Source organism: Pleurodeles waltl, chromosome 3_1 (assembly GCF_031143425.1).
Source record: "Pleurodeles waltl isolate 20211129_DDA chromosome 3_1, aPleWal1.hap1.20221129, whole genome shotgun sequence".
Lineage (NCBI taxonomy): Eukaryota > Metazoa > Chordata > Amphibia > Caudata > Salamandridae > Pleurodeles > Pleurodeles waltl.
In genome coordinates, this window is record NC_090440.1 from 1,983,630,402 (window position 1) to 1,983,656,408 (window position 26,007).

At 43.2% G+C, this 26,007-nt stretch overlaps 1 protein-coding gene across 2 annotated transcripts in view; it reads left to right on the plus strand.

Moving 5' to 3' along the window:
* The window catches only part of DOC2B (double C2 domain beta), a 1,627,913-nt gene that overhangs the window by 564,425 nt on the left and 1,037,481 nt on the right, over positions 1–26,007 (plus strand). For both annotated transcript variants that reach the window (XM_069226394.1, XM_069226395.1), the window contains one exon: positions 12,189–12,263. In XM_069226394.1, the coding sequence (XP_069082495.1) occupies positions 12,189–12,263 (75 nt within the window). The remainder of the gene's footprint in view (positions 1–12,188; positions 12,264–26,007) is intronic.

Below are 26,007 nucleotides of genomic sequence, written 5' to 3' on the forward strand. Positions count from 1 at the left end.
TAACTTCCCTCACGCAATTGTGGAACCTATTTGCCACCTTTCCCCAATTATCACTGATAGACACAATAAGCTGAGTGTTGTCCACGTACGAAGAGACCTGGAAACCACATGTGGGGACCAGTTTTGTCAGAGGGGCCACGTATAGACTGAAAAAGGTAGGACTGAGGGAGGACCTTTGAGGGACTCCAAAAGGAAGCTGAAATGGAGCTGTTCTATAGTCCCCACAGCTAACTCCAATAGATCTGTCACTCAGAAAGGATTCCACCACCCCCAAAGTGGCATCTTGTTACCCTGCCTGCTGCAGCCGCTGCACCATCAACTGGAAAGAGATGATGTCAAAAGCTGAAGACAAGTCCAATATTACCAGGATTGCAGTTCCACCACCCCACACCTCCCCTCCCCCGCTCCACCTGTCTACGTATGGAGTCTGAAGTGGCAATGATGGTGCATCCCATACTATGATATTCTCAAAACTCGTGCTGAAAGGAATCAAGAAAACTAAGGGCTAGAAGATAATTGGCTAATTCCTGATTGATGTGCTTTTCAAGAATCTTGGCAGAGAATCACTTTTGAATAATAAAGGTTTTTCTACAAATGAGCTATAGTTAACCTCTGGCAGGCTCAGTAACAAAGAGGGTCCAGAAATATTTCTGATATAGAAAAAAAGGAATCCCACTACTTTTGTTAGTTGTCTTCCAAGGTAGCCGACTATCTGATTCTTACAAGATGGTCTTGTGTATCTCCTTTGTTATGATTTTGATATTTGCTTTTGGCAGATGGCGATTTGCTGAAGTTGAATCAATTGAGAATCCCAGAAAATCTTTTACTTTCTTCAGTCAGACGCCTGATGTTGCAATATTGATCAGAAACCTGATGTTCTGGTGAGTCTCTTTGGCTAAGGTCAAGGAAGATAACCGCATTAGTCTGTCCTTGTTCAAGAAAATCATGTTGGCCCAGTAAACAATTAGTTTCATCCCTAACATTCTGAAGAACTCTTCCAGTGGTCGTCATAAGACCTTGTTGACACACCAAAGGCTGGACAGAGGTCTGAACAGCAGGAGAATGTGGCTCTTCTATACAAACTAGAGAGATCTAGAATGGGGTAGGACATTTGGAATGGTTAAGGCTCACTATCCAATTGTATCATATGAAGATGTCTTTAAAAGGTGGATCCCCTACATCTTAAAATGTCAGTACACGGTCCATGATGGAGATCTTTAAAACTTATCACAATGTGGAAACATTTGTGCCTATCTCGACTAAGCAGATGTTGCACAGAAACCTGTTTAGATCTGTCTGATCACTCCTTTTATGTGCAGTTCAACGATCACCTTGTCTACCAGAAAAATAGATGTAGTGCATCCAAGAAGCCTACACTGGGGAGCCATAGAAATCCCTGAACTATTTGAAGAACCCATGCATCTCTGGTCAACTTGTCCCAGAGATATACAAAAATGTTGGTTCTCCCCATCAAGTGAATTCCTTCTTATGGGGTTTGGCTTGCATGCAAATCCAGAGTCGATTGAGTTACTTCCTCTTACCTCGGTACTCATCTCTGTCTACTCAAACTCTGTAGAAGAAATCTGCAAATTTGTCTTCTCACCTGTTCTGGCATTAGCCTGCATAAATCTGAGGGGATCTGTTGGAGGGAACGGCCGGTGGTTTGATCTCTACCCGACTGGCTTTGATTAAAAAAAAAGAGGGCTAAATACATTTTAAGAGAGAATTGAGCCTTTCCCACGGCTATAAAAGTGGCCATGAAATGATCCACTCCTTTAATGAAAAGATCTCTGAGGAGGAGCCTTTGGGTAGTGGATCCTGCTTGTGAATAAGCCAAGTTGCCCAATTTGAGATCCATGCATATTAGAATGCAGCACGTTTCCATTGTTAATGGATGATTGCTGTTCCAAGGCATACAATGAGCTCATTCGCCTAGTGTCCCAACACTGATAAAATAGGGTCTGCTGTTGTCTGGTTGAGGAAGTCATATCTAGGATTTTCATAATGGGCCTGTCAGTTTTGGCCTGGCAACTGTGCCAGACGTGATCCAGCCCCTTATTGTGACCCCTGGAGACTTTACTGATAAAGGTGGTCATTTTGGATTTACTTCTGGGGTAGCAACCACATTGCCTTCTAGAAAGGGCAGCTTGAAGGCACTTCCTATCCACCTTGGCCAATGCCTTAAGCTGCCTGATTGTAAGTTGACTGCTCTCTGCGGTGATCATATCTAATCTGTGGACTGGAGATTGACAGTGCCTTCTGGATCAAAGAGGCATTTCAGGATTTGGATAATAGAGGGTGTTTCTGTAACCATAGTCATGACTTCTTCATGGAATGTGGTCTCATTTAGAACCCTGAGGTAGTCAAAACAGTGCTCTTCCTCTGGATAACTCTCTGAATTGTCAGACATGTAAACACCTTCCTCATCCAAGGAACTTGACTGATCTTCCTCTTGCATCTGACCTCTAGAGGTTCCTCTTGTGAGAAAAGTAGGTCTTGCATTTTGGCATAGAGTTTTGAAGTCTTGGCCAAAAAGGCGCACTTCAGATTCTCAAGTGGGTCATTGTGGGAGGATTGGTTTTCTCTTTGGCTTCTGGAAAAGGGGGCTTCTTGTTCCGTCCAATGTCAGGTAGGATTTTTTCTCTATTCTTTTTGTTTGGACCCAATGGGACAATCAATTATATTTTGGCAAGCTCATTGATTCTAGTGTGGGGTGTCATCTCTAGGGCCTTTTTCCTCATATAACGGAGTACTGTCAATCATCTGGGAAATATTTCCCACCCACATAAGAGAGGCCACAGGCTCGTCTGCGAAGTTTGGAGCCAGCTGCCTCAAAGCCATGATCAAGCCGCAGAAAAGCCTCAGGGCGAGCCTAAATAAGTGCCCACATCAGCTTCCACACAACACAACAGAAGTAGTTCACGTAATAACATCCCTTTGTTTGAATGGGGTCTCAGACATCCAACATGGTTCACCAACCTTGAGGCTGGTGATAAGGGCCTTTGTTTGCTTGGGCAGGATTTCAAGTTATTTCATCTTGTTTCCAGGTCTTTGGCCCCCTACTAATATGTGCTGCTTCCTTCTATTCCTTCCTCGCTGTTATTGCACTCTCATTTTCCTCTTTTAGCCACATCTGTCAACTGTGACCACTTTACCTCATCCTCAGCATCCCGTTCCAGCGGAAGGGGCCTTCAGATAGATCATGGCATGTGGCTCATCGATGAAAGAGAAGCCCGTAGTGCTAAATAAAAACGCAAGAGGATATTGTTCAAATGTCATGACCTACGGCTCACCTATGAAGGAGCAGGCCGGCTCGTGGCATCTATGTGCTTACACCCATGAAGGACATTTTATCTCAGCACCCACACGAAGACACTGGCATGAGGGGGAGAAGCAGGGGTGTAGGCGGGAGGGGAGGATTCCAGGAAAGTTTCTCCAATATTTTGTTTTCCCACTACCGCGTTTTGGGGATTTAATTATTATTTCCTCTTCTCCTGTGGTGAGTTAACGCAGGCCATCGATGGTAGTTGGGGGTGTAAATAGGAAAATGTACAAAGACAGGCTTAAAATAAAGGCCCTCTTATTACTGTTAATTTTCCAAATTGATAGGACATATTTTCTTAGAAACATATCATAGGACTTCCTCAGCCATTTATAAAATACTGATACTGGTGTGTGGTGTAAGTGCTTCAGGGGAGTGGCGGAGAAGGACGGAAAAGACACATACGTTTTTGTTTTCTTGAGGGTGGGGATCTAGTGTTGGTGGTGGTGACTGTCCAGTCAATTGAGTCCTCTGGTGATTTTAAATAAACTAGTCCTACAAATCCCAGAATACACTGATGTAGCAAATTAAATCTCATGATTCGAAATAAGGTGCCCGTATGCTATAGTGTAATAAAGTAAGCTACATTTGACTGGGCTTGGTAGCTTGGGGATCATACGAATCGCCAAAAGATACTCATAGTATCTTATATTTTTTTCCCACTACCGCCAAAAGATACTCAGCCTCCACCATCTTTAAATAGCCACGTAAGACAAAAGCACAATACTAGAGATACAGAAGTCAGGCATGTTCTTCAATCTAATTTGTTAATAAAATAACCAGGTGGTATTATAGATGACTCATCCAGTGCATCTGTTTGTGATTGCATCCTGGGGTTTGTAGTTCTAGTTAACCCATTCGAAAACCAGAATTTCAAGTCCCATGATTCAAAGAAAATTCCTGAGCTCGGTGAGCTACACATGCCTCCAGCAGGAAACCTGAAAGCTCTAGGAGGCCTGATAAACATGTTTCCATTTGCTCCTACAACCAAATTATGTGATGCTGGGCCCATTACTTTGTCTCATTGCACCCAGGCCTTTCTTCAAAAACCACAATAATCAGCAGGACATTTAAACAATTCCTTTGTAAAGGGTGGCAGGTGTACTGAAACTTAAACTCATTGGAGGTCTAACATATTTGACCAATACCCTATCAATCCCTTCACCAGATTCCTTGAACCTTCATCTCTTGCAGCATATATTACAAGAATGATAATTTACGGAAGTGAATGGTGACAATGCCCATTTGTCACCTCCAACGTATATATTTCCTGGCATCACTGAAGCCCGAGTCTGCGTTAACTTCTCTTTATGGGAGAGTCAGAACACCTCTAGCTGAATAGCTATGAAAATGTTTTGTGCTTTGTTTTGCATGTGAAACGTAGAGAGCATATCTCGTCTTTTGGGCTTCAGGTGTCCCTACACAGCATACAATACTTCTACGGTTACATTATACAGCAGCCCCAAATAATTATTAACTGTGTATTCTACTTCCAAAGCAGTAAAAAGCAGCACATCTGAACATTAGTGACCTGGCCATTCATGCATTCTTACAAATTCTTTAAGTTTGCACCAGCTCCCACATTGAGATCTGCCAACATCATAGCACTGATATCTAATGGCCAAACAACCAACCCGGACTCATCAACACACATGCATAAAACATGCGCTACAACAAATCAGATCAAATAAGAGTCAGCACGCAATTTTGTTAGTAAAAAATATGTTAGTGGTTAACTACAGAAGGTAATGTATTAGCTTACTGGCAATCCAAAAGCAACCAGTGATGCTGCAACCTCCTCTAGCTGCCAGACTGATTAACCAACAAGCACCAGGGCTACATAACGTCAAATACATAACATTTAATGGCTTCAAAGGGATTTTCCCTGCACATGGAGACCATAGTCCATGAGAAGGTAACTCACAACCATGGTGGAGTGTTCACAGGACAACCACAAAGCAGATCAGGTTTGCAACTGGCCCAGCAACAAAGGAACACCATTGCTTTCAATCAGAGCATCGCTGACTGATTTCAAAGGTATTGTCACAAACCCCTCTCTTTTGGCACTTTTCCTTGGTTGATTTTTTTATACCAAAACTATTTGAACGCCTTGTAACTCCACCAGCAGCGTGTTGGAATCTGCACAACCAATAACAATGTCAACAATCTCAATGTCCTGTAAAAGAGGATAGCCAGAGATGAAACTGCAATTAAGTCTTGATATCCCTCCTCCCCGTACACCAGAAGTGGCCTAATTGGAAGAAGGTGTAAGGGGGACCCGATAAGCACATCTCCCTGTTTCCTCCGCTGCCCGTGACACCCAAATCTGGAACAAGCTTTGGCAAAGCCATTAGGTCTCGCCTATAAAAGATCTGTTGGCTTTGCCAATGTTTTTTTTAGAAATGCACAGCAGCTTGCACTGCTTTGTGACAACAGAGCTCAAAGTTAAGAAAAAAAAGTGCTATGATGCGGCCAGCGTTGACCATGTCTTATCCCTTTTTTAAGCTATGTTGCAGAGCAGCCGTGCTATGTGCAATGTGTTAAAAAAATAACAAAAGAGCTAAAAAAAAAAAAAAAAGAGCGTGGTGAGAAGCCACACATAGGAGGCGTGGGGAGGAGGATGGTAGCAGCAATAATGGGAGGGGGAAAGCAACCCGAGTGAGGGGGGAGGAAGCAGCAATAATGGAAAGAGGAAGGAGGGCTGTATGGGGAAAGAGAGTGGGAGGGGGAAATAAAAATAGTACCTGAATCACAGCGCAAGCAGCGGACGGACACTAATTACGTTGAATCAATCTATGCTTGTTCCATGCTCCACTGAAAGAAATGGAAGTGATGCTTGGCCTGTGCTGGCCAATTTGAAATCAGTAAAGAAGAGTGGCAACAAAGCCAACAAACAGTAAGCAATGGGTGGGGCTCTAAGCTCTTTACTGTACACAGTACGTCTTGCAAGCGAGAGTGCATGCAGTGCAGGCTCTGTTGAAGACCCATCCCAAAAAGGGGTGTAGCTTTCCTGGTCATAAGAATGCACTACTATGCCTCTGCCCGCCAATTATGTCATACTGTGAGAGATGTGAGTGCAACAGAATTTTGACTGTGCGTTATTTTTGCTGCACATGGTTGGGAGGTTGTTCCTTTCAGGTTGCACCTGTTTGTAATTGCTTTCTGTTTGCCATTGTCTATTACAGCCAACTCAAAGCTTTAGAAAAAAGGCTTAAACACTGGATTTTTAACGACTAAGTTAATTCCATTACCTCAGTTTAAAAGTTTTGTTATAGTATAATGAAGCAACCCTAGATGATGTTTTGCTTTATAACATCAGATAATATGGCACTGTCTCCCATTTGAGATACAGAACCTATGCTTCTTCACAGTGAGAGAGTGCCCTGTAGAAAAATACAAAGAAAGAATAAACAATACTAGAACATTCTGGTGTAAATCACACTTCAGGGAAAGGTTGGATGCTGACGTAGCAGAGACTATATGCAAGGAGTGCTTCTTCGGATATGATGCTCTGTTCAGCTGCCTCCCAACCAAGATAATGGAATAAAAACACCAGCAAAAACGTCAGGGGATTCTGGACAGAGAAAGACTCATAGGTTCCCAATAGGAGTCCTATTGGGAACCTCTTGATTTAAGTTTAAGAATGCCAGGGTGCTGGAATCTCTGATTGGAGCAGGAGGTGAGTGAGTGGGAGTGCTTTCTTTTAGCCTGTGGTATGACCGGCAGGGGCCTGGGGAGCCGGGGCAGGCACAGTAGCTGAAGGCAGGGCTGGGAGAAGCAGGGCAGGTGGGGGGAAGCGCAACAGCTGACAGCAGAGCCCCCCCAATTCCCAGCTCTGCATCCAGGTTCAGTGTTTCCCAGGGTATTACCGGGTCTGGTATTTTTGGCCCTGTAAACTTAACCCCTTAAAGACTGGGATAATCAGAATGACCTTGAGTGATGTCACCTGCAGTGTACCATTCCAGGCCACATGACGAGCACTATGGGATTCGGCCCCCTAAATCCTTGTAATCATGAACCTAGTTATCAGCGCTGGGCTTTTCACCTACAAATAGTTGTTGTCAGGAAGAAGTGTTAGTTCAGTAGAAGCAAATCAAGACCACAGTGTCTGGCGTGCCTTAGGTCATCAAGCAAACACACCCGTCTGAAGTGAGCGTTCATGTTGACATGAAAGTGGGGTGGCTTTCTTAAAGAGCGGTAAGTGGTGAAAGAACAGAAAGGGAGGCGGCGTGTGGCATGACAAAATATCACCCAAGATGCAGGAAGACTGATGTTGACCCTCACTTGTGTTTTCAATTTGAAATGTTGAAAATAGGGTTAAAAGATACACCGTATTGCAAAAGAAATCGATCTTTATATGTCCAGGCTTTTGGCCTTTTGACAAAGTTTCTGAAATACCTAGACCTGTCTGGAAGGGTGTAGATCACCAGCGCTCATGTGCAGTGGACTTAACCACGGTTTCTTAATTCTGCTACTTTTCACACAAACTAGAGCCGAGCACACAGTTGGGACGAACTGAACGCACGTTTTATGTTGTGAAGACACCTCAATGCCATTCTGGCCTGTCATAGATGAGATAAAATAAATAATTTACTCCATGGTCATATTGCAGGATGCAGGCATGCACTGGTGCAAAAGAGAAATAAAACAAAGATTCCAAAATCTCCCGTAGGACTCTTTTTTTTTTTTTAAACAAATTTCTTTATTGACAAACATAATAGAAATTACTCAGATACATTTGGCATTAATATGGTTCTCTCCCTTCCCCAATTGCGGTTAGATATACAAGGATATGGTAGAGAAACAGAGAAGGAGAGTGTGCATGTCGACTGTATAAACGAATTGGCGATTCGTCCCGATGTCAGTTGAGGTTGGGAAGCAGGGTGTGGCGTTTCAAGTTATATTTCATCTGCATAAAACTCTTCCCGTATGTTCCATACCTTTTTTGAGTTTTTAGGGACAACCCCAGGCCTGGTATATAGGGTTTTCAAAAACACAGCATCTGTGAATACAGAGTTTCCACACGCAAGTCTGATGGCAATTCTCTCCTTCATACACGAAGGTAGTGGCATCCAGGACTGTGTCCCCCTGTGGATATGGCCTAGCACGGGGACTAGATTTTCAGATAGGCCAAAGACTTCTGGGCCATTAAGGTGAAATCCCAAGTATTTGTTCCACTCTGGTATCAGCTGCGTTAACGCTTTGGACAGCATTTCTCTGGCTTGGTTGGAGGAATGACACATCCAATCGTATTCCAATCTTTGATCTTAGTTTCTAGTGCTTCGCTTGAGGATTATACAGCTTGGAGTTTGATGTCTTTGGTCACCCAGCGTTGCACCTTTTGGGTCTGTTTGCTTCGTGTCAGTCTGCTGAGTCAGCTGTAAGGAGGCACTGTTCCCTGGCGAGCGGCCTAAACCAGTTTGTCTTTCACCATCTTGGTCTTAGTTTAAAGTGATATTGTCTTAGAGTGAAAATATTTCAATGCTTTTTCCAGCCAATTTGGTGTGGCATGATCTATTGATAAGTGTTCAAATGCACAAGGACCTGCCTACCCTCAGGTCTGTTGTCTGCCCTGGCCTGAAGTGGAATGTGTGGTCCAGCAGCATACCAGTAGGCGTGTCATGAAGCCAAAGTAATTTGGAGTGGCGTAAGACTCAGATTGAAGCAGACTTTGGAATCCAAACCAGACATTGTGTGAGACAGTCGTCATGTATATTAATCAGGGTTGTTTGTCCCCCAACAGCCAGGAGTACGTTGTTTGGGTTCTAGATGGTCCAGAGACCTGTAGTGGAGACTTTCTAGAAGGGCTCCAGCTGTTCAGGTCTCTGAGTCCTCTGCGATCACCACACTGGACTCCCCAGCTTCAAGTGTACTTGAGTCACCTAGGCCCAACATACCATCATCTCTCTGTCTGGGCTCAACTGTCCCATTCTGAGAGGGCTCGCCAAAGTGTCTCTGCTCAGCTGTCTCAGCTGCCTAGAGTACCCTTTCCTCGTGTATCACTAGACCTTTACCTCCTCAGTGTTTACTCCCAATGAGGTGGGGAGAAGGAAAGCACCCCCATGTATTATTGTCAGACCCGAACCTCCACACTCAGCAGGTTTGGCTGCTGGGAGGCAGGCAATGACTAGTTTATTTATTTTATTTATAGTGTTATGATTTGATATAATGAGGACATGGCCCAGTAAAATTAGAACGCTTTACAATAAAGCCAGAACATATTAATAACAAAAAGACAATATACATTAACATTAAAAATTGCATGAATGCTTCCCCCATATTAGAAGCAAAAAAATGCAATAAAAAGCAGGTGATTGAGGATGATATGGGATTGGTGGGTAGCAGGTAGGAGTGAATGACACCTGGCCTAAACCAAAGTGAAGAGCTTTGAGGTCTTTTTTGAAGGTGACTTGACGTGGTTAGGAGAAGGCTCGACAGGAGGGAGTTCAAGATTCTTGTGGTGCTTTAGGGAAAGGATTGGTTCATGAATCACTTGCTTTGAGGAGAAGTTGAGCGTACCTTGACTCTTGGTCAGCATCTGAAAATGTCAGTTTCATGGAAAGGTATGAGCGTAAATAGGGATGAAGAGCTTTGAGTGTAGCAGTCGTCTGCTCCCTTCACAGCTCCCAGTGTCAGGAGTCTTTCCACTGGGCCATTGCAAATGCCATACTCTCTGAAGATCCCACAGCACCTCAGCAGAGGCAATCTAAGAGATCAAGGCAAGGGAGAGGATGTGGCCTTACAGACAGAGCTGCCGACTTTGGAACTGGGGAACCAGGTTCTAGTCTGGGCATCAGTTCAACATCCTGTGATTCTGGACAAATCACTTAAGCTCTCTGTGCCTTAAGAAAAATTAATCTGTGTGTAATGTAACTTGTGCTCATGTAAAGCACTCCAATATCTTTGTGTCGTCTTTGCGCTATATAAATCTACAAAAGAGCCCAACCAAATTGTGGGCATCCCCTTTGCCATCGCCAGCTTGCGCTCCACAGTGTGAGCCGCCTCCTCACTTGATGTCCCAGTATCAGAAGCATTTCTTTAAACCAGGGGTTTCTGTTTGGTTTTCCTTCTTAATGTGTCCCCGAAGTGCAGAAAAGACCTTGGATGGCCTCCTCCTACTAGGATTTATGAAGGACTGGGGCTTGTGCGGAGCTCTAAAAAAAAGTGTCCACCACCATGGCTTCTAAGTCCATGCCCGCTAACATAGTACACTTAATCCATGCTCTGAAAGTAAATTCGGACCTCCCATCCCTCCAAAACATATGCAAATCTACACCCATATACTTAAATCTACATTTGGAGCAGATTATAAACTGTTTTGAAATTGTCAAAAAATTCTAGGAGTACTCCTCAAAAGCTGTAACCGTTGACACTTTGAGGAGAACTCGTATGCCTATGCAGTTACACATCTAGAATTGTATATGGTGTATAATAGTCACGGCCACTCTAATTAATCGATTCTGCAGCTGCAGCGATTCCTGCATAAGTATAGATTTGCCGTACTTTCCACATAACTCATCATCTTCTGCATACATTTTGCATTGTAACACATAAAATGTTTCAGCATGGCTGGATCAAAAATTACTAAAAATACTGCTAGATGTTATCACATACATTTCCATTGTTGATTGCTGTATTTAGGTCCTAAACTGACACCAGTGAGGTGAAACCTTCCCAAACACCATGTTCATATGTAGAAACGCCACCATAGACATATAATACTGCAACAAAATGGGTTGCATTAGACCACACAACTTAGACAACCATGCATCATTTTTGGTCCTCCCCTGCTGCATAATTCCAGTGGCTCTGATAATATTAGATCCGGGTAAATGATTTCACAAGTATAAATACTATAGCGCCAGTTTTTTATTATTATTTTTTTGCAGTGTTATATGGCGCGAACTCGACCCCACAATATTGGAGCGCTTTACATGAGCACCTGTTACATTACTCAAAGAGATATTCATTTTTGGTAAACACAGGGAGATTGAATAATTTGCCCAGAATCACAGGATGTTGAGCCGACGCCGACTTCTAGTTGATTGTGGCAGACTGTGAGAAGCCCCCTTGGTGTGAAAGTTAGACTAGGCCTACTTTGATGATGGAAGAAATGCTCTGTAAGGGCTGGGACACAGGGAGAAGTGAGCCACCGACACGCCCCACCGCCCCCTAGAGACCAGCCTGAAGCCTAGGGTAAAGAAAAGCCGTCTTTAGTATAGGGAAAGTACCGCGACTGCTGAAATAATACCGCCGCACCTCAAAAAAACAAATAAAAGAAAAGCTGTGCTTACTGTTTAATCACAATGAATGAGCAGCAGATTAATTACCGAGATTATATGTCTGTGGCCGTATGCCCTTCTGGAAATACTGACTCCTTCGCGCATCAAAGAGGCTTTTGTAAATAAGTAATTATCCTTGGCACAAAGGCTGTGTTTTCCCAAAACTACTACGAGGCCCACTGTAATTAATTAACCCTCGCTGTATATGTTGATGGCATCTAGGGGAAGAAGCTGAAATAGCAGCCTTCTGCGATTATAGTAGCCGGCGGGGCGCGCGCCGCTTGTGCGTCACTGGCAGAGGCCCCCAGCTCGCGCTTCCTGATGGTCCTGCGTTCCAAGGCTCATCAGACACAGAGTTCTGACACAGGCTCGCATTTTATCAAGCAGCTGTAGTTATGTGATAGGATAACAATATGATTAAGCAACTACTAAGGAGCAATGGGTAAACACTTGAAATTGTTGTAGATGGTGAGAGAATGTGTAATGAAAACGCTTTTAACAAATACATGCAGACACCAGCTGTGCTCCTTACTGTTCTGATTACTGTCCTTTCTTGTTTTCTTATATTGTTTTTTTTTATCAAGGGCTTGAAGCCAATGGATCATAACGGCCTGTCCGACCCTTACGTCAAATTGCACTTGCTTCCAGGCGCTAGTAAAGTAAGTTAAAGCATCGTTAATTTTTTTCCTTCTCCTTATTGTGCTGTAAACCCATCAGTCATTAGAGTTACAAATACTGTCGCAGTGTTATTGTAGGACAGGCAACCCCCGTTGACCGTGTTACAATTTATGTGAAACTTATGTGACCATAGCTGCCTCGTTATTATTTTGCTTATAAGTGAGATTTTCGTTTTTTCAGTGTGCTTATTTCACTGCCACCTGTGTGAAACTTCGAGGCACACTTTATCAGAGCAATGAGAAATTGTAATCATGCAATTGGGCAGATTTTGGGAATCAGCTCCTTTTTTGTATAACTTCAAATCGCTGCAAAGTACACGTTGCAGTGCATGTGAAAGGAAGGTCACTCATTGACTTATTAGCATTATGGGACAGCCTGGCCTGTATATATTTATGGCGCTATAATACAGTACACCTCGTTGCTTTCTCTTGAAGCGGAATTACCGCACAACAAGGAACGCTTCGTATTATGCATAGCCCCTTTAGTAGACATTAACTACAAGTCTGGTAAATTAACAATCAAAGAATTTGCTGACAAATTACCAGCAATTGCAAATGAGGAAGCTGTACTTCAATATATTGTAAACACATTTATTTATTTGCAGGTTTTTCTTTTGCTTCAATTGCTGTTTGGGTGACTATTGATCGTTTGATATAGAATATTGCTTGTGCCTGCTTGTAAATTAGGTGCACCCACAATATCGTGGAAGGCAAATATTGAGGGCAAAATATTGAATCCAAAATTTTGAAAGGAAAGTATTACATTTTCTATACTCGACTCAACACAGACATTTACTTTGATGACATATATATCTTCAAGCTACGTAGATGTGAAGTTAAGCTAATACATTTATATTTCCACGTACCTTTCGATATTGTGATCTTCAGTATTTTGTCCATGATATTCTTGTACCACAATATTCATAGCCTCGATATTCAGTAGTACAATCTTATAAGCCACTGGCCATTAACCTACCATAGACTTACAATTTCTGTAAAGGTTGTTTAAATAAAATGTTATTGTGGTGTCATCGGAAGAAAGGTTGTTTAAAATCGCTTCATGTGCTGATACCTGGGGTCAGATGGTGTTTGACGTTACTTCTGTTGCTTCTGTGTTTTCGGACACACCATGCCTCTGGTTATCATGGTCTTTTGAGGTTGAGCCTTCTGGCAGTGCACATGTGCTGGTGCTTGGCCATAATTTTTTGTATCTAAAAAAGATCTCTCTAAGAAGGGGCTTTTAGCCGACCCATTACTTACTATTCATTGCCATCACCATCACCCTTCTGTGCTGCTTTCTAATTCAGCAGCAAGTACAATGCTGTAACTTCCTCGTCTTTGTGTGGACCACGGACCAAGTACAAATTAATTTACTTTAATTACTGTCTATCCGCTGTGATTGTTACTATTTCTTCTGTTTTGTTGTGCTTTTAAATAGCAGAAACTGGACCCGACTGGAAAGTATTAGGGTGCTTTAAAAGAGCACCTGTTACATTACACAAGTTCACATTCATTTTTTATTAATGCTGGGGAGATTAAGTGATTTGCCCAGAATCGAATCACAGGATGGTGAGGCAAGACTGAGACTCAAACCTGATTCTTCACTTTCGAACCTGGCACCTTTGTCTGTAAGGCCACATCCTTCTTTCCATCCACTTGTCCAATTAGGTTGGGCATAGTGCACTCCTGAGTGCAGAGTTCCTTAACTGTTGAGTGTAGTAATACTTTGCTCATTACCAAATACATAGTACTCTACAAACTGAACTGTCTCTGAGATCAACTGACAATCTTACAGCTTTTTAAGGAGTAGGTGAAAGCACCACATTTTGCTACCCCTCTTTCTTGTTTCAGTCTTTACAGGCCTGACACAAGCACACTACAGTTCTCCAACCTTCTTTTTCACTTTGTGAAAACCAGCCAGCTTCACGTGGTAAGGGCCAATTAAAGAAGGACGAGATACTCACCACATTGAAGCAGAGATTTACGTGGATAAAAAGACGTGCTCTCCAAACTGAATTGGTCTTACAATTGCATTGCTATCAGGACATCTTTATTTTTTAATTTTAATCCTTGTAGGAAAGTCGTTCTTTTTGCCCTGATCACCCCCATTTTCTGACTGATACTGGTGGTTACTGATTTTGAAAGTGCCCTGGATTTTTGTCATTTTGTGAAATCGGTAGTTTTGTAAAAAGCCACTCTTTTTACATTCGTGCTTGTGAAATTTGAAGGAATTATGACACTCCTTGTATTGGTCCAGTGGCTTGCCACTGGGCCAGTAGAAGGAGGGTCTCACAGGAGGGAGGTGGTGTTTGTATATGTACTCCTCATCTGCCCTGCCTGCTTTTCATTTCATTCTTATTCTGTTTGTGGGCCACACATGACGACAGACAGTGACAGCAGAGGAGCCTGCAGGTGGAGACCACTGGTGGGGGACCCTGATCCTGTCCCAGACAGTGCTGTGTACTTTTCCTCACCTGGGGCACTTTAGGTGCCCCGGGCTGGGAAATGTGATGGTGTTTTTGGCCTGCAGGCTAAGGGACACGGGTGGCAGCCTGGACACCTTTTCTTTTTATAGGATCGAGTGCAAAGTGCTCCGTCCCTGGTGTAATCTCTCTGTGGGCTTTTAACCATGCTCCCATGTTAAGCCCATCCGTTTGGTTGGTTCGTTGACTTGCCTTTTAAAATAAGCTTGATTTCATTAGTGGGAGGCATGCATATGTCATGCCTCCTCCGCTATTTAGCCCGCCTCGAGCGCACCGGCCAACTACTGAAAACATACGAGGCTCTGTGTTTTCCATATGGTTTCTGCACTACTTTTTCTCTTTATTTCGTAGGCAGCGCCATCTCTTTGGGCAGAAGTTGAGCGCTTTGCATGCCATCGACCCTCTTACATGGATATTTTCACTTTTGCCGGTTACATGGATAATTGCAGTTTTGTTGAAAGGTCTAACTGTGTGCGAACTTCTGTTTAATTTTTGCTTATTTTGCTTTGCGCTCATGGTGGCTGTCAGCTCGCTTATGTGAAACTGTTTTACTTTTCAGTTTGTCACTGTGAATACTACCTCTGAGATTACCACTGCTGTGATTACTATCTCTGAGATTACCACTGCAGGGATTACCATTGCTGAGATTACCACTGCTGTGACTACTACCTCTGAGATTACCCCTGCAGGGATTACCACATCTGAGGCTACCTCTACTGTGATTACTACCTCTGAGATTACCCCTGCAGGGATTACCTCTGCTGAGACTACCACAGTTGAAATTCACTGCAGGGATTACCACTACTGGGATTACCACTGCAGGGATTACCACTGCTGAGATTACCACTCCTGTGATTACCACTACTGGGATTATTACCACTGAGATTATCACTGCAGGGATTACCACTGTTGAGATTACCACTTCTGAGATTACCACTACATTGAGTAAAATAGATTTAAGAGTAAGTGTACTGACCCTATGCTAACCTACACCTCAAAATGAAACCTTACTTTACCCACCACCCTATCTTTATGCCTATAGAGCGCCCTCTCCTTAACCCAGTGGTTACATTGCACCGGGGGGGTGCTTGTGGGCCCACCAGTACATATTTTGGAGGGCCAGAATTCTTCCATTCTGTTCCATGGTGGTCCTATTGGTCTTTACAATGCATGGGCCTGCCCTGTCCATTAGTCCCACCCAGACATAGACATGACTGTAGCATTCTGTGGCAGGGACACCAAGCGCTTCATTTTCCTGCATCCATTTTTATGTTAAAACATTCTGTGCCCAGGCAAAGACACACTTTCGTTTTCATAAAATAATAGTTTGTACCCTGTAACAAATTTCAGGATTTTTATTGAGTATTTCCTTGTTCTTTGTCCATGTACACAGGCATGCTGTCAGTTGAAGGTGGACATGCCCCTTTGATAATTTAGTAGATGTTGCTTTGTTTCACTCTTTGCCTTTTTTTTTGGTAGTACACTAAAAATGTGTCCCGCATGTTCTAGACTTGCTTCTGCTTCATGACGGGGGTTTGTGAAAAGGCAGCTGCATTTACTTCTTCACTTCCTTCCTCTCGGTAGTTCTAAATTGCCTAGTACCGCTCTAACTCACATTCTCTCACTTACTCATCCTCACTCACACTCAGTTGCGTAGCTTTGGGGGGTATTTGGGATGTTATACCCCCACTAATAAATGTGTATTCTGGTGAATTGTTGGATGCAGGTGCTTTCAGTTGGGTATGGTGAGTTGTCTGTTGGGTTTCACCTGGAATTTATGCACGCACACACTGACAAAGCACACACATTCTCTCTTATCTGTTTTATAAGCCCAAAAAATGAGAATTATTTTACAAAATATTATGTTCCTCTCACTTATTAATCATACCTATCTGCACTGCTCTCTCTTTCCACTGCAGCTTTAAGCCACTCTCATGCGATCTGCTTTTGATATGATGTATTTTAATAATATATGCCAGTCAGAGGCAGCTCCTGTAGGGGCAAGGCTGCGGGTGGGGGCTCAACAGCATAAAGGATAAAAAAAAAAAAAGAAACTCTCCTCCGCCCCAGCATTGCCGCTTTTCTGGCTCCCACTCCACTCGCTGCAGGCACAGGCTCCCAGCCTGCCCAGTGACCAATCCTGACGCTTCTCTCGTATGACAGCAGCATTAGGAATGGCCAGAGTGCCCTGGCCTGGTGCTCCGAGGTAGAGTGGGAGCCTCTGCCTGCTCTCTCCAACATGACAACACAGTGCCGAGTTGGACAGAGCCCAGTGTGCCTGTGTGTTTGGCCGGCCTGAGACGGCCAGCCAAACATACATGCGCACTGAGAGGAGTGATGTGCACTCCCCCTCCGTCCCTGCTGCTGGCAGGGGGGGACGGCGACGTTCCTCCGCCATAGTCAAGTGGACTTCTGTTTCGTTTTGTGTGTTTGCTTTGCGCTTATGGTGGCCGCTGGCTCACTTATGTGAAGCTGTTTTACTTTTCAGTTTATGCGGCAAGAAAAGTCCGGTTAGGAGTTTACAACACTAATAGCTTTAACTCAAGTAAACGTGAGACCCATTGCATTGCAAATGCTTGTTTGTTTTATATTAAAATGTTTAGAGCCCACTGGCACGGGTGGCAGGCTGGGGGAACATTTATGTATGTTGAGGCCTGTTGCCTACGGGACACGGGCAGGGGGTCATTTATTTATTTTAGGGCCTACCATGTACGGGACATGAGTGGTGGGCCCTAAACATTTAAAAAAAAAACCTGAAATTACCCTGAAATGCAACCGTGTCCCGTGTGCGGAGGGCCCTAAATTAGATAAAAGCCCCCCTGGGCCTGTAGGCCAGGGGGCATGGATTTTTTTAAAATGAATTAGGGCCCTCCGCAAGAGTGCATTTTCCACTATCCCTGGTTTGAGCGAAGCCCCTGATCTGGAGCTTTGCCTCTATGTTGAACATGTAGGCCCAGAAGCAGTAAAGGCACCAGTTTCAGAGATGATCAACACTGACAACTTTTGGCGAGTGATGGCTGACAGAATTCCAGTAATTTCACAGCTTGCAGCAGTGTATAAGGACTGTGTGACCAGTTCTGCAGATGAGTAGAGGAGCAACAGCATTTACAAAATTATTTTGTCAGTCAGACGTCAGTCCCTCTCAGAACAATCAATCTGGGCATTATTGTTTTTACATTATAATCAGCAGCACAATATTGGGATAGATTTGGACTGCTCAAAACAATTGCACACGCATTGCTAAGATTAAAACCTAAGGAGACAAGCATACAGGTTCAATGGTTATCATTCCTTAACAGGTTTGTCATACGTGTAGACCTTGACCAAAAACAAACTGTCTCAATTGTAAACAAACATAATGCAGATAGGCCTTCCCGTTGGAAAGAATTACTATCCATAAAGTACATACACATCCATAAGTAACAATTGCACAGTACTCAAAGTGAAAGGAAGGTGACCATAAATATTACATGATACATGCAGTATATATACATGGCAGCATAAATACTGTACACAATACCTTGGTGTAAACTTTCATGTGGTAAAATACCACATAAAATAGGATCCTAGCATTTGATGCCGAAACAATTGCAAAATAAAGTGCTGCAAAATTCCCATATTTGTGCCACAAAATTTGCTTATTTGTACCGTTAAATTTGCTAATCCATGCCACAATAACCTGGGGGGGTATAATTTAGAAGATAGTGGGTAAGTGTCACTGGACACTGTGCCAATATTTCAAGGTACAGCTGCAGGCTGACTATACACCCTGGAGATGTGGCTCTAATAATGGTGATGATGTTTATGTCCTTTCGTCCCTTATGACATTTGTCACATATGGAACAATGGAAGAGGTCAAGGTGAAAACCATGAACGGGACAAAGAAAAGGTCAGGGTGCAAACTGCCAAGGGCTAAAAGCTAAAAAAGAGAAAAATATTGGGTTTTAACCATCCTGCATGATTCCTTAGGGATCAAATATTGGACAGACACAAGAACACCTGTCTGCTGATATTAACCGCTTAACAAAACAATGTATCCTCAGTTATTCACTGGCAAAAAATGGCTTTACCACCTATAACTTTTTTCGTTCATTATCATTGTAAAAATCTTCACTCTTCTGTGTTTGGGAGTGTGCTTTTATATAACATTTGTTAGAAATGGGGTCTTTGGTTGACAGTCAGGTTACCCCCTGTTCAAGCAAGGACCCTCACTCTAGTCAGGGTAAAAGAGAATCACCCTCAGCTAACCCCTGCTTTACCCCCTTGGTAGCTTGGCAGAGCAGTAGGCTTAACCTTAGAGTGCTAAGTGTAAAGTATTTGTACCAACACACACAGTAACTTAATGAAAACACTACAAAATGACACAACACAGGTTTAGAAAAATAGGAAATATTTATCTAAACAAAACAAGACCAAAACGACAAAGATCCACAATACACAAGTCAAGTTATCAATAAAAATGCTAAAAAGAGTCATTAAGTAGTTTTAAACACACACTAGCACTGCTAGCGTGAAATTGTACCTGGTGTGCATTAAAAATAACCCCGCACGGGCGGGTGTGCGTAAAAAATAACTCCGCTCTGCGGTACTTGAGTCAGAAATCCAGCCACACGATGATCCGAAATCCCCGCAGCGCAGGTTGTGATCTCCCAGCCTCCATTAGCGAAGCTACGCGTCGTTTCTCCTGCTCCATGCGTCGATTCTTCGGTCGCATTTCCTGCGAGCGTCATTTTCTCAGCTGCGGAGCCAGCGGCGTGTCGTTTTTTCAGCCGCAGATCGGAGTCGCGTCAATCTTTTCCCCGCACGGCGCACTGTGCGTGGATTTCCTTGTCTTTAGGCTGCCAGCTTCTCCTTTCAGGGTCCCAGGAACTGGATGGGCACCACAGGGCGGAGTAGGAGTCTCTCCAGAGACTCCAGGTGCTGGCAGAGAGAAGTCTTTGCTGTCCCTGAGACTTCAAACAACAGAAGGCAAGCTCTAGATCAAGCCCTTGGAGATTTCTTCTCAAGATGGAAGGCACACAAAGTCCAGTCTTTGCCCTCTTACTCTGGCAGAAGCAGCAACTGCAGGATAGCTCCACAAAGCACAGTCCCATGCAGGGCAGCTCTTCTTCCTCAGCTATTCAGCTCTTCTCCAGGCAGAGGTTCCTCTTGGTTCCAGAAGTGTTTCTAAAGTCTGTGGTTTTGGGTGCCCTTCTTATACCCAATTTCTCCTTTGAAATAGGCCTACTTCAAAGTAAAGTCTCTTATGAATGTGAAATCCTACCTTGCCTAGGCCAGGCCCCAGACACTCACCAGGGGTTTGGAGACTGCATTGTGTGAGGGCAGGCACAGCCCTTTCAGGTGTGAGTGACCACTCCTCCCCTCCCTCCTAGCGCAGATGGCTCATCAGGATATGCAGGCTACACCCCAGCTCCCTTTGTGTCACTGTCTAGTGTGAGGTGCAACCAGCCCAACTGTCAAACTGACCCAGACAGGGAATCCACAAACAAGCAGAGTCACAGAAATGGTATAAGCAAGAAAATGCCCACTTTCTAAAAGTGGCATTTTCAAACACACAATCTTAAAATCAACTGTACTAAAAGATGTATTTTTAAATTGTGAGCCCAGATCCCCCAAACTCCACATGTCCATCCGCTTCCAAAGGGAATCTACACTTTAATCAGATTTAAAGGTAGCCCCCATGTTAACCTACGAGAGGGACAGGCCTTGCAACAGTGAAAAATGAATTTAGCAATATTTCACTGTCAGGACATATAAAACACATTACTATATGTCCTACCTTAACCATGCACTGCACCCTGCCCTTGGGGCTACCTAGGGCCTACCTTAGGGGTGCCTTACATGTAAGAAAAGTGAAGGTTTGGGTCTGCTTTACAGTTAAAACTGCACACACAGACACTGCAGTGGCAGGTCTGAGACATGATTACAGAGCTACTTATTTGGGTGGCACAACCAGTGCTGCAGGACCATTAGTAGCATTTGATTTACAGGCCCTGGGCACCTCTAGTGCACTGTACTAGGGACTTACTAGTAAATCAAATATGCCAATCATGGATAAGCCAATTACATACTCATTTTGTAAAGGAGCTCTTGCACTTTAGCACTTGTTAGCAGTGGTAAAGTGCCCAGAGTAACAAAAACAGTAAAATCAGAGTCAAGCACACATCAACAACCTGGGGAACAGAGGCAAAAAGTTAAGGGAGACCACACCAAGGTTGAAAAGTCTAACAACATTAAACATCAAAATCAAACGCAACTTACAAAAAAGCAAAAGAATTACCAAAAAATGTAACACATCAAATACAGTTATACAGTTCAAATCATGCTTCAGTCTTTCAACCTATTTGTGCCATGTTACTTCATTTCTTCTCTGCTGTACAAGTCCACAAAAGGAGGTAGTCCTTCAGAATAGTATCATATGGAGGACACGCGTGTCCTCTGTCACTTGAAAATGTGTCCCAAATAGTTATACCAAAATTCAAACGTAACTGGCTCCTCATGTACAAGATGTCAATGCTTTTCGCCTCCCACTCCCTTCTTTATTCTGGGCCTCCTCAGGATTTATGTCAGAAGGAAGCACCTGATGATAAAAAAGTATATATATTTAAAAGCACAAGGGGTTTAACTATGGTGCATGCATATGATTCATGTTCTTTTCTTTGGTAGTTTCTTGGTTGGGCTCTTACGGTAGAGAAGTTAAGGCTAAAGCTAAGAATTTGTTTCACGTCTGGCTCTAAGGGGACTAGGGGCCATATGTACGAACACTTTATCCCATAGACACAGAATGGGTAAAAACCTTTGCTACATCTGGCCCTAAATCTCTGTCACTTGAACCTGGTTTTAATTTTAAGTGTTTTTTCCTAGTAATGACAGATTGCTTTTGCATTTTATTGTGTGCATTCTAAAAAAGAGAAAGACTTTATAAAGAATAGCTGCAATCAGATAAAAAGGCAGCAATTTATAAAATTATGAGCAGAAAGCAGGCACTGATAAAGCTGGAATGAGTCCCATCCTGTGAGGAGCTGGTAGAAAGTGTACTGCTATCACATTAGGATCTAAACACAATGACAACACTAAAGTAATAATTAATTACAAACACATACACTTGCACTGAAGAGAACTACTTTTTGTGTGGATGTGCTCCTTGTGAAGGAGCAAAATCCAGTCACTCAAAGTGAAGTTAGCCAGTGGCTGAAGTACTGTAGGCTGACCCTCTGCCTCTTGCTATATGCTGTATTAGGCAGCAGCAAAATATGAATGACACAACAGATCAATGGATAAAAAGAGCTGATTGAAGGTCTTTTAGATAAGGGTATTAGGCATAAAGTATTTGTAAAATCAAAAGTTCTTAGCTAACACCAGACCTAAATATAAAAACTTTACACCGCAGGAATTTCAGAACTCCGAGTCCAAAGAAAATGATGCTTTCCCTGTGTGCCTAGTTTGGTCCCTGTAGTTCAGATACAGAAAAGATAGCCGTTCAGGGATCCACTATGAATGGAGGGTGCTGGAGAGGAACGGTGTCTAGCGAGATCCAATATGGAAGCTGTGGAGGAGAATGATTGAAGATAAGAAGGTGCACCTTGTGAAGTAGCCTGGACAATGTGACTTTTTGAAGCAGAATGAAAACTCTAGGGTTTAGGATGAGACTAAAGAGGTGACACCATGCAAGGGGTCGGTAGTCGCACCTGCTTTATACATAAGAACAGAAAGTGGAGCCTGAGACGAAGTTGAGTGCAAGCAAAATATTTGTAGTTGTATTTATTTTATTTATTATTGTGCTGTGCAAAATTAATGAAATGATGCAAAACATTTTTGGAATGATACCAAAACACAGAGGTTAATGGAAACTAGAAAAAATGCAGTTAATGCAGCTAAAAGAGAAAAACAAGAAGACAAGAAACAAAATATCAACAATAGTACACTTAAGACTTAAGAGTAAAATTGCAGTCTCATTACCACCTCTCAAAATATGCAGAGTAAAAAAGATGGATGACGTGCCAAGTTCACTGTCCAAACATCTGGACTCTCCACAACCAAGAACTGTCTTGCTGTAAACCTTGGCAAAGTCAGTCAGTCTCACTTTGCCAATGGCTTTTGGTCACCACTGTTGGACTTTTTGGTATTAACACATGTCGGCACTGGCAAAGCCAATAGCAAGGACCAGCCATCTTTAAAGTCTGTTTATTATATTTTCGCAGATGTCACCACATTGTTTTACGCAATGTGGCATGATGCAAAATGGTGATCATTTTGAAAGTAGAGAAAGTAATATTTTCATGCCTTCAAAATGCCTTCCATATTGCCTAACTCAGCATAGTGTGACATGACATGGTAGCCACCTTGAAAGTATAAAAAATTACATTTTATGCTTTCAAGATAGCCACAATGTGGCATGACTTAACGTGGCAGGAGGCAATCTAGCAGCCATCTTTAAAGTACAAGAAATAGACTTTCAAGATGGTTCATTACCATTATTGACACATTTTAAAAGCATCTGGCAATGGCAAAACCAATAGCGAATGCCAGAGGGGAAAGGACAACATAAAAGGGTCAGCGGGGGAGAGGAGCGGGAACTGTTGGAAGCTGGGGGGGACGGAAAGAGTGGGGGAGAAGTCAGAGAGAGAGAGTGTGACACCAAGCTGCAGCAGTGCTTGATTTTGGACAATCTCTAGAAAGGGAAAGGCGAGCAATATGACTTGTGGAGCCAGAAAAAGCTATAGGGAAGTGTAGAACAAATAGAAACATAATTCTGTGTCGTCAGCAATGGATCAATACAAGTCAGCCAGTCAAAAGCTAGATGAAAGAAGCAATGCTCAAGGGGTGGGTCAAACACAGGAACAAAGAGGAAGCCATCTAATGAATTGCAGAGTCCTGACCTAGGCAAGCAAGCCATCCAATTATAAGAATTATGTAGAATTGTATTCAGTGCTGTCTGTGACAGATAGCTGAAGATATCCTTAGTAAAACCACATAAAATAAAGTCCCAGTACACATCTGTGAGACTATGTGAAGCCCAAGTGGATGAAAAAATACAAAGCATCACCCCTGCATCTTTGGTGTGCAGTCCAAAACAAACAGGGAAGTGCAGAGTTACTCTTCTTAACTCAACATCTGCTTTCTTTAATGATATATTGGGAATCAATAAAAATGCATGTCAATATTTTGGTAGAGCACCCCCTTATAGCACTCTTAAAAGAGGGAAGGTGATAGAAACGAAATATGTGGGGAAAAAACGAAATGGTAGAGTAGTAGAATTAAATTCCAACTGGTTAGAAGCAAGTTATTCCTGTGTGTGTTTTAGTTTTGTAATTTATAACTACTGAACTCTGAATATTATTTTTATAACGGAAGTTAAAAGGGCTTTGACCAAAGGTGAAAAGGGAACCGTAGACACATGCAAGAACTACTCAGTAGACCCATTAAATAGGTACTTGACCTAGAACGTTGGTGGCGCCATGTTGAACTGTTCCCACAAATCAAGTAGGACTGCACATTTGGTCAGCATGGACTTCGGAGTATAGGAACTCGGTCTACATGTACCACCAGTAATTACTAACACGATCCCTAGCTAGCTCATAGTGCCCCATCTGATCCCCTGACCTTCCCATGGTACCAAACAGTATCAGAAACCTCAAACATGACCACCCTGACTCCCAAGGAAGTCGTGGAAACAGATCTACCCTTTCGTGATTACTCTGCATGCCCAAGGTGTGACACAAGAACGATAGGAAAATGATTTTTTAAACATTTATTGAAACAATCATATTCTTGTATTAAAATCACGAACTGTAGTTATTAAGCAGATAAAACAAAACATGGTAACCAGCATTATAAGAATGGTAAAAACGGTAAACAATTCAACCATGGTAATGTTACAATGTTGTTGTACTCCTATCTACAGCTACCAACACTATCGAGAGCATAGTGGGAGTACCCTCTGGTAGGTCTATTGGAATAACCTAAGCGCCCATACCTGGTATGATATTCCAGGAAGCAGGTCTGATGTAGTGCAGGCTATTGTCCTTTGCAGGGTGGAGGTCAGAGTCAGCAGGGCTGCATTTCGGTCACAGTGCAGTGCACCAAGTTGCAGGATAAACCCAGCAGAAGGGCTTCTCTCCCAAACGTTACACAGAGGCAATATATATATAATGAAAGCGCTATTCATATTGCACTGTCAGAGCTGCAGAGCTGGTGCAATGCTACGTCTGTAACGTGGGAGCTGTCTCTAACGGACAATCATGATACCAGGGCATTGTGTTCTCCGCACCCAGCGTTGGACACAGTATACAGATTACATGGTGACAGTGTTTACTAGGAATAAGTTGCATGTACAGTGACATCTTAGCACATTGTCGTGTAAGTTATGTAAAAGGTCACTATCAGAAAAGATGCCAAAGCTAAAATGTTCAATATAAAATTAGAACTTGACATGGGGCCCAAAGTACTTTACCACAATAGGTCTGACTTTAATGTGATAAACAGCATGTGTGCATGCCAGGACTTTTTACAATAAAGTCAGACTTAATGACATTGCCAATATGGGGAAAAACATAGCAAACAATTATTGCTTTCTACATAAAATGCATATCGAAGATAGCAAAATAAATATGACAAGCAATATAAGCATTGATGTAATATATTCCTTTATGAATTGCAATGCAAGTCCTCATAGGCGGTAGAATGAAACATTAAACAGTCAATAGTATGAGATGTGAGAGAAATACTTTTGTGGGCGGAGCCAAAGCCTACTCTATGTATGTTTTAAAGAAATGGTAACAGTTGGCCTTAGAATAGGGGCGTGAAGGGTGCTCCACTCCGCTGGTGGAGTTAACTGGGTTTTTGGAACGCTGCGCTCCGCTTGGAGCGCAGAGTTGTCCAAAAAACTCCGCTAGCTCTGCTAGCTTCGCCAGCGGCGCGGAGCTCATCCGTTGCATGCTGCAGCCCAGTATGGGCTGCAGAGTGCAACCCATAACTGGGCTGCAGCATGCACTGGAGGAGAGGCCTGGCAGCTTTCACTGCCTACGGACCTGGCCTGAATTCCGGTGAGGGCCGTAGGCAGCAAAAGAAAGCTGCAGTTTCAGGTCCCTTGTGCACCGACTTGTCCTGTGTGCACTGCACACTGGACAGGCCGATGCGCAAGAGGCCTGAAACAGCAGCTTTCACTGCCAAGGCCTTCTCCTGAATGCGCCGGATCTCGGAAGCGCTAAGCAGGGTTGGGCCTGGCTGACCAGGCCCGACCC